The sequence below is a fragment of the Lygodium microphyllum genome, chromosome 24 (genome assembly GCF_053477565.2).
Source record: "Lygodium microphyllum isolate KBCC chromosome 24, Lygodium_microphyllum_v1.1.10, whole genome shotgun sequence".
NCBI lineage: Eukaryota > Viridiplantae > Streptophyta > Polypodiopsida > Schizaeales > Lygodiaceae > Lygodium > Lygodium microphyllum.
The window spans coordinates 61,321,263-61,335,844 of record NC_141158.1 but is presented as its reverse complement, the minus strand read 5'-3'; the positions used below and the strand labels follow the sequence as shown (position 1 = coordinate 61,335,844).

The following is a 14,582-nucleotide window of genomic DNA, read 5'->3' as shown; positions in this document are numbered from 1 at the left end:
ACAAATCCACTTATGGGAAAGCCTCTTTTGGACACACATATCAAGCATCATTTGCTATTCTCAACACCCCGCCTCAAATGATGAGTTCCTACACTTGTTGCTGGCTTTTGCCCCCCCCTACATGATGGCATGGCCCAAGAGACTAGCTCATAGGCAACCTAGTGAAGTTAAACCTTGAAACTTTACATCTTTGGTAAGGGTTTTGTTTTACAAAGTAAATCCACTAAGGAAAACAAAAGATCCATTATGGGAAAAATAATTTCTTCAAAATAATCTGTCAGAGTCATTGTTGATAGCAAAAGCATCTTCTTTATCTTCTTCATTCATAAATTGATTTTGATTATAGTTACCATTCTGCACCTGTTGTGCTTTTTACAGTGGAAACATTCACTGGCTGGCTATATGGCCTGTCTTACCACAATAATGACATGTCATCCGATCTTTGTTGTTGGAGTTGAATCCTTGGCCTGGGCCTTTTGCTCCAGTCTTCATTCTTTTGACATGTGGCATCCCTCAATGATCTTGATTTAAGAAAGCCTTACTTAGAAGCTATCTTTCTATGAGCCTCATATAGATAGCCTAAGATAACCACTACTGCTATAACAGCCACCCCAACAGCACTTTGTGCCAAAACGGTTGTTGGGCTCATATCAATATCTTTGATATTCCCTTTCAGAGCCGCAGGGGGAACTACTAAGCTCTTGAATCCAAGCTCAAAAAGTTTTTTATGTGATTCTGCATAGTCCTTGAAGAAGGCATCTGCATCCTTGGCATAGAGTTCCACATAAGCACAAAAAGTTAGATCTTCAAGAAAGCTTTTATCTGAATGCAACTGCAATAAGCCCTCAACTTGCCCCGAAGAAGTTCTTGGAAGTAAGAATTGTCAAATTTCAAAGGTTGTTGCATCCAAGATCCCTCAAAACCAAACCTTTCTGGGTGAGCCCTTCCCAAGGTATGAGCTCTCAAGAGTGCTATGATATCCTTGTCTGAAAGTCCCATTCGATAGAAAATGTTCCCTAAATGCCCTACACCTTTTGTGGCATTAGGAAGCCACCTTCTGGTGGTGGAGAAGAGAGTCCTTCCGTCTAGCATCATGAACGTACTCCCACTCATTCCTAATTTAACCATTTGTTCCACCAATTTTGCTTTATGCATCATAAGTACCAACATCATGCCACACCAATCTCAACATGAGAGGAGCACAATTTTTCTCTACCATGAAAGCTCGGAGGTCGCACCGAGCCTTGTCAATGGCTTTGAGGTAAGTCTCATTAACGACAGGAGTAGGCATGGTTGTCTGATTAGGGCTCTCTTAAGCAACAAGAGGAAGAGAAGAGATGGCCTACAACGGAGTTTTCAAGGACCCAAGTGAAGAGGAGCTCCAGGATTTGGACCATCTCCTTAAATTTGCTGAGAGACGACTTTTTTTTTCTTTCGGGATGCTCTCTCTCTCTCTCTCTCTCTCTCTCTCTCTCTCTCTCTCTCTCTCTCTCTCTCTCTAACCAGAAAGCTGACCCCCTACTTTGAACAAGGAGGTCCCCGTGCTTGATGAGCAAAGCTGCCTTTTGCCAAACCTTAAGGACACACTACCAAGAACCTTGAACCGACCTTCAATGGTTGCACCCTTCTTCTACTCCTTTCAAATGATAGCTTTGGAAAATGGAAATGACAAGAACTTTCAATATTTTCAAGGTGAAGACCATACCAAGCTTCTTGATTGCCTTAAGTAGCACCTTCTTCCTTGTGCTCTTCCAGCAATACCTCCTTCCTTGATCTTCTTCACCTCGTACACACACTTGATGTTGGATGGCTTGAGAGATTGGAATGGAAGTGGACTTGTACAAGGAGAAGAATGAAAGAGGGACAAATTGTAGAGCTTGTAAAGAAGAAGAAATCACACCACTAGCTACCTAGCTCAACCATGGCTCTGATACCATGTTGAGAAGCACGAATCTAGAGCTATTCTAGCTATGGCGAATGGAGGCTATAAACATAAAACATGATTGAGATAAATAATTGTAACTCGAGTGAATTAGGTTCCAAGATAGATTAACTTGGACTCATAAACACAATCTTGAGTGACACAAAATGATAGTACTATATTTTTGAAATGTGTGTCAAGTACTTTCTTATATAGCTTTTGGATAGTACCATTGTACCTCACTATGTTTATGGGATTCTATCATTTCTTCCTAGAGTATACATCATATGTCTATCTTCCATAAAAAGCCACTTATGGGCAAGCCTCTTTTGGGCACACATATCAAGCATCATTTGCTATTCTCAACAGAGACATGGTTACGATTACATGGAATATACATGGATCACCTTCCACCACTAGAGTACGCCTTGGTTTGCCCTCATTTGAAGCTCAATTGAGAGGAGCTAATCTGCATCATTAGGATGGACATTATTCAAATACACATAGCCAAGACATGGGTAACACCTACGGAGGATTTGGGGGTGAAGATGGCTTTCTATCGAAAGCATCTTCCACACCTATCCCCTAATTTCTTTGTTATCTACTCGAGATACATGGATACACACCTATCTCATGGTGTATGATGTGCCATTGAACAAATCTGTACATCCTCACACCAACTACACCTCAAGAAAGACAAGTAGTAGACTCCCTCCCCATGAAGGACAGGATTTGCTCACTCTACCAAAGGCAGAGGAACACTACTTATGCAGATGTCTAGTATATTATGACATCAGAGGGTGCTTCCATCACCTTTTTAGAGAGGGATTTGGACCACTATCTAGGGTACAATCATAGAGGCCTAGGAGCAGAGACAAGGAACAACACAGTAGTATGCATTCATGGAGTTCTATAGAGCATCGACTACTCCCCTCCACTACAAAGCCGTCATTAAACAAACAAGTGGCCCCACCATAAGGAACCACCCAAGGTGAAACCATAGAGAGATGCAAAGCCTATTGCCCATGCCCAATCGGTCCACGCCCCTGTAGGAGGCACCATTTGTGCAGATATAAGGGATATTACACCATCCTAGGGGGACCATACCTCACCCCTTGAGCTTCTCTATGCCAGATAGAACCATTAGATATATCTTGGGATGAGGTGCCTCCTAAGTAGTTCCACATTGTATCTGGCTTAGAAATCATTTTTTACTCATCAACTATGTATTGTTTATTTTTTACTTTCCATTTAGTTAGTCATAGCATTAGATGATATCTCTTTTGGGACTTGGGAAGATCCCCTAACTTTTTAGAAGTAACATTTTGGTCTCATAGGCTGATTTAGCCTTTTGTACACGTGTGTGTGTGTGTGTGTGTGTGTGTGTGTGTGTGTGTGTGTGTGTGTGTGTGTGTGTGTGTGTGTGTGTGTGTGTGTGTGTGTGTGTGTGTGTGTGTGTGTGTGTGTGTGTGTGTGTGTGTGTGTGTGTGTGTGTGTGTGTGTGTGTGTGTGTGTGTGTGTGTGTGTGTGTGTGTGTGTGTGTGTGTGTGTGTGTGTGCGTGTGCGTGTGCGTGTGCGTGTGCGTGTGCGTGTGCGTGTGCGTGCGTGTGCGTGTGCGGGTGTGTGTGTGTGTGTGTGTGTGTGTGTGTGTGTGTGTGTGTGTTGCGGGTGTGTGTGTGTGTGTGTGTGTGTGTGTGTGTGTGTGTGTGTGTGTGTGTCACATACAAGCATGCAAAGAAGGGAAGAAGGCTATTTACAGGGATGACCGAGTCATCATTGATGGCAAGGCCATAGAATAGCAACCCGTGACCTTGGAGACAAACATTAGCATGGAGATATGGAATTATAATGGCACACTATGGTCACATCCAAGAAGACTGGAGAAGGTTATGACAGACAAAAACACGATTCTACTTACTGAGACACGAAAGTTGAGAGAGAGGACTCCCTTGGATTAAGGATACACTTGGGAGTCATCCTATAGGGAGAGCACTAGAGAGTAGAGCATGACACATGGATCAAGTGAGGTGGCTATGATCTTTCAATAGGAGTTATGAGGGAGAGTCTCTATCATGTCCCGAGACGTGGAGACACAATACATGTGAAATTCCTATAGAGCTATCAAGAAGATAGTACATATACATTACACTATGCACTCCCCATTGAAGGGTCCCAAATTCACTAGGAGAGGAGGGAGGAAGGAATAGGAAGATGAACAAATACAAGAGATGGTAGAGAAGGAGAGAAGGTCACAATCATCATTTTTAGATCTCTTTGAGGACATTATATACTTCTCGAGTCTAGGGGAGGTCCTCTTAGTGGGGGAATTTAATGCTTGAACTTATCACTAGTGTGATATGTATGATTTTTAAGGTTCTGAGATAGCTTCACACAACATTTAACCCAACAGCAAAGAGCAGGGTGAGGAGAACAGTGGAGGCTTGGGACATCAAGATGACATAGGGTATCAATGACATTTGCTGGAGTTGGGAGCTTGACATCACCTCCTTATTTATAACAAGGATAAGAGATGGCCTTCATGAGGAGCATTAACATGTTTCCAACCCACAGGATCCAACATAGTGGACTACATATTAGGATCCATTTCTTTCATGGAGGGGTTCTCCTCGTTTGACATACTTGTGAGGCCTGTAGGAGCAAACTACACACACACCTCACCATCACACTAACCTCCACCTATACATAATACCCTAACTCCCCACCACAATCACCTCACCCCACTTTCTACTTTGCACATGAGGTTGCTAACATCTACGCACACCATGTATATGAGGGATTGCTTCAGCTAGACCCATTGACATCCCTTGCAACACTCACTACACAACTTACCTCAGTCCTATGTCAAAAGACATGGATCTAGAGAATGGCAAAAGCTACGGCGGGCGGAAGATGAAGACCAAACTCATGTTGAGATAGACAAGTAGAGACAAACTGTTACACAAGTGAATTAGGGTCCAAGATGGTAACTTGGACTCATAAACACAATCTTGTGTAGGATTGACAAAGACAAGATACTTAACTGAAAGTACAAAGCATCATGACATTGTATTCATTTCATATGAAAAGTGGTAGTCAATTACAATGCTTTATAGTTTTTGGATGGTAGTAGTTTTTCCTTCTTCAATCTGCCTGCATGTTCTAAGCCCAAAACTGCCTCATACAAAGAGGCTACAATAGGTGTGATTGCAAATATCTTGACACCCCTCCTCAATCACAACCAAAAAGTACAAAGTGTGTAGAGGCTTTAGTGAGAACAACACTTGCAAAGTGTGGGCACACCATAAACATGGCAAAACACCAGCGGCTGTCATAGAAAAGGCTAAGTGTGGGTACCACAAACATGATGATCATCCAGAGGCTATAACAGGGGCCACACAAAGTGTACAGAGGCTGTAGTACAAAGCTACATGAGGAGTTTATAAGCTTATGATAAAGACATTTGGGCTAGGCAATACAATGCTAAAAAAGTCAGTAAAAAATAGGATCAAGGGCCATGAGGCCCTTGCAGTTTTCAGCATTTCTTTTCGCATAGATCTTCAATTTATTGTAGGTCTTCTTGTCGGTGTAGTGGAGCTTGCTCTTTTTGATCTTGTACTTGTTCTTCACTTTGCTCTTTTGGTCTCCTTCTTTTAGGTCCTCCTAGTCTACTTCTTCATTGACTTTACTTGCAACAATTGCATTAATCTTCATGTCTCCCTCAAGCAAAGATATTGTCACTTTTGAGGTTTGCATGAAGATCAAGGTAGCTGGAGTATCTTTAAAATCTTCAGATGAAATCAGTGATGATTGCACTTGAGTGGTGTGAGCAACTCCATTTCCTCTTACAGATAGAGTAAAAACATCTTCTACGTAGTACAAGTGAGTAACAAGAGTAGTTGTGTTACCCTTGATAGCATGTGTCCATATGAAAAAAATCATTTTGGTCATTAAGTATTAGCTTCAAATCTGAGATAAATCAGTAGTGAGTTGATTCTTGAATGTGCTAACAAGCACAAGTGATGGGGCAGTGTCAAACCCCACTATGTAGTGTTGTTTAATGTTACCCCTTCAGCTCGAAACCCCTCCTTGATGGTAAATCAATTAAATATTTACTGGAAGACTGAGTGTTGTAGCAGATCTTGAATGGTACGAACTCTACTTGACTAAAAAGAGTGAGAAATTGAAGAGCTTGAGACTTGTAGTAGCAATGATGTTGTCCCATTGAGCTTTGATTTCTCCAAATCTTCCAAATCTTGATGATTGGTTAATGAAATATTTTCTAAACACTAGGTGATTACTCAGTTCAAAGTGGTAGGAGCTTGAGTGTGCCAAGAGGAGTGAGAAAATGAAGAAAATTGAAGCTTTAAGTAATCTTGGCTATGGAGTCTGATTTAGGGTTTCTGAGGCAGCCTGGTATTTCACTCTGTGTGGACTGCACACGATCATTTCCAAACTTTTTTTATACAAATAAATCTTATGATATGGGCTTCCAAAGCCCCATGGTCTTGGACCAGATCACGCTGCGCACAGGAGGAAAACAATGTACTAATCAGACTACGCCTTATTTTGAACAACGTGTTTGTTTTCTCGAAATGCCAAGCTGAAGCAGCACTAATGTCGAGACATCATGTGCCAAGAAGGTGCGCCTGAATTCAGAGAAGATTCCCCTAAAAGGACTTATGATGAATAATGGCTTGTAGTGTGAGATCTAGGGGCTCCAAGGTGACTAGGTACTGCCTAGCTATGGAGGCCACACAGGACAGACCTGAGAGAAAGGACAATGTTGAGTAATAGATAAGGAAATATCAAGTTCTTATGTGATGCAAAGAAGCCTTGGCAGTCAAGGGATAAATTTTAGAAGGGAGCTTGGAGACATATGCTCTGTAGAGAAAGTTATAGAAGCTTAAAGGAAGATAGGTGTAGACCTGGTTATGGTTGCCAAGGTGGAGCAAGTGGAGATGAGTTGAGAGATAAGCTCATTGAGCTAACTTGAGGTTAAGAGGGACTAAGAGAGAAGAGAAATGAGTCATGCCATGCCTGACTAGGCTCTAATACCATGTCAAAAGATGCGGATCTAGAGCATGGCAAAAGCTATGGTGGGTGGAAGATGAAGACCAAACTCATGATGACATAGACAAGTAGAGACAAACTGTTACACAAGTGAATTAGGTTCCAAGATGGCAGCTTGGACTCATAAACACAATCTTGTCCAGGACTGACAAAGACAAGATACTGAACTGAAAGTACAAAGCATCATGGCATTGTATTCATTTCATATGAAAAGTAGTAGTCAAATACAATGCTTTATAGTTGTTGGATGGTAGTAGTTTTCCCTTTCTGTGCATATGGGATTCAGTCTACCTGCATGTCCTAAGCCAAGAACTGCCTCGTACAAAGAGGCCACAATAGGTGTGATTGCAAATATCTCAACACTACAGTCATCAGCCACCATGAGCTTTCTCCATTGCATACAACTCACAGACAATACAAGGTTCGGGATCACCCCTCAGAACACTTGGTATGATGAGGAGTGTAGAGAAAAGTACAAATAGCTTCGAACATAGATTGTACTTGAGAAGATCATAGACAGGGAGGCCCAAAGAGAACAACATCACTTTACCCACTAGAAATGGCAAGAGTACAAGGAGACACATTATTGGGACCTTCCCCTACTATTCACGAGCAAAGATGTGGCTACCACATGGAGGAGCTTTAGGGAGACTAGGCTACAAACACACATTGAGGGCCCACATATGGTAGGCTTATGCAAAGTGCTTATATGATGTACCAGACCAGCCTCCCATACCATAGCCACACCCCACATCACTGACCTTCTCCACAACTGGCATGGTGGAGCATGCTATTTGGAGCCTACAACATGGATAGGCTCCCAGTCACACAAATACACAAGGGGAGAATCTCATTTATGTAGCAAACGTTCTTGCACAATTCATTGCTCATATGTTCAATAGGGTGCAGAATGATTCCCATACAAGTGGACTATGCACACCATTTTGCATATCCATAAGGTTGGGGAACTCTTTGATCCATGGAACTACATGACCATCATGACTAGTCACTTGTTGGCAAAGCTATATAGAGAAATGATGGAGGCATAGCTGAGTGCCCATGTAGAGCAAAAGTATATGCCAACAGCAAGATAGGCAGGTTTCAAACAAGGCTGCTCCACAGTGGACCATATTTTTACCATGAGATGCATGATTGAGCACGCGCAGAGCAGGAGACAAAGACTATACTACTGCTTTTTGGACTTCCACAAAGATTTTAATACGATGCTGAGGGACAAACATATGTTGACTCTTGGGGTGCCGTCATACATGATATGGGCCATACATGCACTATATGAGCGGGTAGTGGGACACATCAAATTCCATAGAGGAACATCCACAAAAGTTTCGGGCACCACCATAGTGAAACAAGGCTACCCATTATCACCCACCTGGCTATACATTGATGAGATCACAAACTACATCACCAAAGGACGAGGAGGTATAGGTATTCATATCCACATTATGTTGTATACTAAGAATATTGTTTTGATTTCAGAGACATAAGAGGCTCTCCAAAGATACCTTGAAGCCCTTCACCACCTTTGCCTATCAGTGAACCTTGGGAAAACTAAGGTCCTCATCTTCCACGCATCATCCCATGTCCACAAGGGATCATCCTTCACTCTAGATGGGTAGGGGCAACTAATAGAGGTGGTGAGCTCATATGTTTACTTTGAGAGTCACTTTTACCGCCACATTAGACCGTTTTTCCATGGCGCAAGTGGCACGAGATTGTCTCACCAAGGGATATGCATCATTGGCATTTCTAGAGAGAGTGTGCCACCAAACATACTTGCAAGAGCCATATACCAAGCAGTGGCTATTTGACACCATGGTCACTCCTGCGCTCATGTATTCAGTTGTTGTTTGGGCCCCTAGACTAGCCACATCAATTTGGACACAGATAGAGTGGCCCCAAATTATTTCATTGTCACGCATGATGCGTAATAAACCGTTAGTGCCCTATGAGATACTTAGAGTACAGTTTGTTGTGATACCCATGGAGATAAAGGCCCTTTTCCAAATCATCATGTTTATATAGCAAGTACATGATAAGACATCTAAGAGGTTACCGTGGAGGGCATTGGAGGCCTCTAGATAGATGGCCCATGAGGGATGTGAGATCTCATGATACTTCTAGGTGGAGCTGATGTTGGTTAGGTATGACATCAACATGATGAGCCACCCTCCCTTCCAGTATGACCATCACATTTTACATCCCCCCTATACTCACTAGATGGTGTTAAATTTGCATGGCATCATTGTATCTCACATGTGTATAGCGTCGTGTCCCCACATGGACATACTTATATCCTTCGAGGGCTTGCCCAAATGATGATGTTTACACTTATTGCACATCTAGATAGGATTCTCATTTTTACTTTTCACTTTCATGATATCATCAGGATATTCCTTTGTACATGAATATGTCTCATAGGCTCTACACACAAACGCACACACACACACATCTCTCTCATAGAATACATTAGGCAATTGTATATGTGATTACCATATTGTTCCTTCCATTATGTTTATAAAAAATATGCATGTCAATGCAAGATCAATTGAATAGAAAGGTATTTACTACTTGAACCATTTAGGCTTGTTCACATCTTGAGGCAACAAGTTACCGACGTCCAACTCTAAAAAAGATGTTGAAGCAACAATGCTCTCTAGATGATTCTAGCAATCTTCCAAGGCATTAAAAAGTAGATTCATTCATCACACATCCTTTATATTACAGTTCAATTCTTGATGTAGAGATGCATATGCCACATCATTGTTAAAATCTATAAACATGATAGTAATTGAATGTTGTGCTCCCAAATTTGCAATTTCCAAAATGAAAGCATTCACGTCTACTATCACATTGATGTGAAATAGAGGTTTCTTTCTTGGCTTACCACAAACAAGGCCATCATCTTTTACCAGTCATGACCTTTATGCACATCATGTTGTCTTTAATAGTGCATCTATTGTCTTCCAAAATTGCTCTCCCTTCCCCCTTTTGTCTTTTCTCTAATTTCTTTGCTTTGTTTTGGTATTCTGATGGCTCCATACATCTCTCTTTGAGAAGGTCTAACACTATCTTTGGGAATTTTCATGCACTTTGGGGATCCCCAATACCTGTATTATTTGACTACATGGTCAAATCTTGTTGTCTTCCTTAAAGGTGGAGTCTACCCTAAATGTTATATAAGCTACATTTCCAAATCTCACTTTCAAATATGGATCAAGATTTAGCCACGTGGTCAAATATTTATCACTTATTTGAAATTGGGACTTGAAAATTTCCCAAATTCTCCAATATGGTGTTGTGTAGTAACTCATCTATTTACTTAAAACATTATTTACCTCTATGTGTGTGTAGAAGTTCATAATAACATGTATAAATAATTGTACACACATGCATGCAGTCATTGACATAAATGTATAGACATATTTATATATATAAAAATGGATTGACAAAAAGGATCATCTATTATTTGGATAATTACATATATTTGTAAATGCAAATATATACACAAGAATGGACGCACAAAGAGAACTACTATCTAGGATATTCATATACACTCACCCCCTACCATACCACTCACATGTCACACATGCACACACCTTTAGAAGATGGATTAAATCTCCATTTGCTTGGTCAAATTACCTCAATGGAGAAAATTCTAAAGGGTCATAACATGATTTTCCAAACAACTTGAAAGACAAGTTAAATTTGTTCTTCTCCTAAGAGAGCAAAATTATTGGGATAGTCACCACACATCTAAGATGGAGAAAACGTTACAAGTAATCACTGACATTGCCAAAAGGTTTGGAAAGCATGCGCCAAATGAAAGGAGACCCAATATGGTTGTTGTATGCCGACGTAGAAAATGTATACTTAGGTGCCTTGAGTATTCTAACAATATATCCCTGAAAAAAGGCCAAAGATGAAAAAATTAATACACATAGACTTATACTTGAAGTCGTCCCCATAATACCACATTGAGGCAACAAAGGTACAACTAAGATCCAAGTGGATATTAGAAGGTCAAGGTCCTACTTCCTTCTATATAAAGTCATTGAACTCTAAGCACCAAAGCAAAGCAATCACAATGATAATTGATGATGATGGCACAACACACAAGGATGATGAGTCCATTTCAAAAGTGTTTATTGAACACCTATCAACTAGTGTTAGAGCAAACCCCAAAGTGGATGAAGGTTGGGAGATTGCTTCAAACAATTTTTGAACTGTTCTCCAAGACCATGTTTCAATAGATGAAGCTCTATTGTTGGCATAACCTTTCACTATAGGATAACTCAAAGGACATTTCTCAAGATGAAGAAAGAAAATTAGCAAGACTCAATGGTATCTTCGTTGATTTCTATCAGCATTTTGAGAATATTAAGCTCCTTGTGAGATTTCTTACAAATGGTAGTACAATTTGTGCCGTGTCATGGAGTTCGTGATGCAATCATGAATCTTGAAATGGTCATGAAATATGCTATGAATGATAAGATGGTTATCGATGAACATGGACTTTGAGAAAGCCTATGACAAGAGCATGGCCTTTCATCATTAAGGTATTGATGGCCTTGGGATTGGGTATTTTCTTTTGCTACACAATGATGCCCCGTTTCATTAATGCTTCTGCCTATATTTTCAATTAACGGCTAACACAATGGGACATTTACCTTGAAGTGGTCGATGAGGTAAAACTACCCAATGGCCCCAATATCAATTGCTCTTGTCACGAAGCCCATACATAGGAATCTTGAAAGGTGAGATGCTTAAAATTAGACTCCCTAATGGGAACAAGTTATACCACACAGAGGTTTGTTGCCAATAATTCTAGTACGATAGACATGAGCGTTCTTGGAGGTGCTACTTGGGATTTACAATGACTGCGTATTTGTGCATGTACCAAAAGCCAATGCTCCTAAAACAACACTTGTGTAGCTTTAGTTTGGATGAGTCTCCAAATTGGCTACATGGGCTCAACTTCAAGCTCATTAAATCAGGTATGGCATTCAAGTATATAGGTTATCCACTCTAGATAACAATTACAAAGAAGCATCACTTCCATTGGCTTTTCGAGAACACCAAAGAATTAAAGTTTCCAAGATGAAATGGCATTAAAATAACATTGGCAACAAGACTAATGGTAGTGTAGATCTTTATGTTCTCTTTGATTGTTTATACAACCTCCATTTTCCCTTTCTACAAGGCCTACTAGGGCCTAATGGAGAAATGCATTATGGAGGTCATCTAAAGTTTTGGAGAGCAAGTTACATGGGAGGAATTTTCACCATAAAAGGTAGAGGGAGTTCGATTGGAATCTCTTAAAAATAAAGCTCAAAGGTTTATAATCCACTGGCTTAAGAGCTTGATGGGCAGCAACATCAAGCAATAATTCTCCACTTTTGGTGTGGTCTTCTAAAGTTGTACCAACAAGCCTCAATTACTTAGCATAATAGACTCTTTGCGATGTGAAAGTCATGTTCAACGGTTCTTCACTTGCTTAGCCCTCGATCAATTCTTGGAGACCTCTTATATCAAAACCAATGTGTTAAGACTACATCAACATTAAGGGGGATTCTTCTTTAGTACAAGTTTTTGGACTACTAAAGCAACATGTAAGAGCAAGATTTCGCAAATGGCTGTCATTGACCTTTCTAGAAAACTTATCAAGAAGGTAGTCAATAGGCAGGAAGATTCAAGGACCTCAAAGAACTTTGATTCGAGCACTTACAAGTTATACAACCACAATACTCTCTTTCCCCCTACAAGAGAAAAATTGTATGGTGGGACTTTGTATTTATTGAAGAAAATTGTCAACATCTTACTTAATGATGTGCAGGTCAATTGATGCAAGAAATGGTGCACATGCACAAGAATTTTACAGAAAACTAACGATTTGAGGGAGATTAGTGTGAGGTGGAACCTACAGGTTGGAAGTAGATGGAAAAATGCACTCCTATTGGCTTCTTTCCAGTTTGGGCTGTTATGGAGAATCATGGTTAAGAAAATGCATACTAAAGACTGGCTGGTTCAATTTACAGATGTCCCCTAGGTGCTTCTTTCGCTGGTGCAAGGAAAACTGGGAATAGAATTAAGGATGAATGACAATTTCCAAAAGCATATGCTAAAATACAATGCTAGGTTTATTAGGATACTTAAGAGCTCTTTGAAACTGAGGTAACTGAACTTGTAAGTTACTTTAGAAAGCCACGTAGTCGAATACTCAGTCCTTGCTCAGGCTGTGGCTGTTGCTGCCTTTCTTGGAGCTGAAAACATATTTTCTCTGGATTAATACAACTCGTATTTCAAATACTTAGTCCCTGCTGTCCCTCCTCAGGCTGTGGCCGTTGCTTCCTTGAAAATATTTTCTCACAGTTAATACAGTTCCTCTTTTTACGCACATTAAAAAGAATGAGCATGAAAATACTTGGAAAGATAGTTTTCTTTATACTTCAAAGTTCAAACTCGTACCCTGAAGGCATTGTTCGATACGTAAGTCCCCATTATAGCTTCTAATTCGAAGTTTGAACTTCATTCAGTTACTCTCTTCTTAACTGAACCCACTGGAGCTACTCCATTCTAGGGAAGTTCATAAAAGAAAATTCTCATGATTACATATAATTCGAAGTTTGAACTTCCTTCAGTTACTCTCTTCTTAACTGAACCCATTGGAACTATTCCATTCTAGGTAAGTTCATAAAAGAAAAATCTCATGATTACGTGACTTTACCTATGGAACACACTTTATCAAGAGAGAATTTTACAGGAACCAACCACAAAACAGACTACTATAAACATCATTACATTACATAGCCATTTCTCAAGGCTAATGCACAACATTTATGTGTAAGTCAGCAGAGACACACATTGGTGAACCCTAAATTGAAATCTCAAAGGTATTAGCATAACAGTCTTTGATACCTGGTAGAGATAATTGGTATGAACAAGCCCTAGTGAAATGAATGAAACTGCAAAACTTTTGTCCTGTATCTGTTCATGCCATGGAAATTGGCATTCAATGGAAACTCTGTACGTTCATAAAAAAGGTTTCAATGTCCCCCACATCAATAGACCCATCTGCCGACATGTGGCGCACACCCTGTTGTGTAGTTTGTAACTCAATGTTGAATGCAACGAGTCAAAAAGTTTGTGAGTTCTTTCATTTTTCTTTGATTATTTCGAACATTTGTAGGGCTCACAGCATACAACTCTTCCTCCAAGGTAAATGGAAGGGAGATTCCCCACAATGCTCAAAAGGAGGACAACTGAGAAAAATAAAATGGAACCGAGAGACAGGCCCCGGCTGTTTCTCCAAGAGCAATGTCTGTCATCTGATGTCCTAGTCATCAGCCATAAAGGGATCAGTGTCTCCAAAGTCTGCCATTGTTGGCTGAAGGGTTGAAATATCTTCATGAAGAGGAGGAAAGAATGTGGGAAAGGGGGTGATAGATAAATCTGGTTTTTTATGGAAAGCATCCTTCACAAACACAAAGTTCCCACTGTGGCCTGGAACCTGCCAATTTTTAAGCTATCAATGACCTTACAGTTGATATGACCAACTAAACCTTCAGCAATG

General features: G+C 40.4%; 1 protein-coding gene and 1 pseudogene across 2 annotated transcripts in view; both read right to left on the bottom strand.

The window, feature by feature from the left end:
* Positions 1-538: 538 nt before the first annotated feature.
* LOC148015152 (putative L-ascorbate peroxidase 4, peroxisomal pseudogene) lies at positions 539-1,291 on the bottom strand (annotated as a pseudogene).
* Positions 1,292-13,762: 12,471 nt separating this feature from the next.
* Positions 13,763-14,582, bottom strand: part of RPL3P (ribosomal protein L3 plastid) — a 47,887-nt gene continuing 47,067 nt past the window's right edge. Inside the window, exon 5 of one of the 2 annotated variants that reach the window (XM_087665124.1) lies at positions 13,763-14,519. In XM_087665124.1, coding sequence (XP_087521250.1) covers positions 14,346-14,519 — 174 coding nt within the window. In that variant the 3' untranslated portion in view covers positions 13,763-14,345. The remainder of the gene's footprint in view (positions 14,520-14,582) is intronic. The other variant, XM_087665123.1, reaches the window with a different exon arrangement.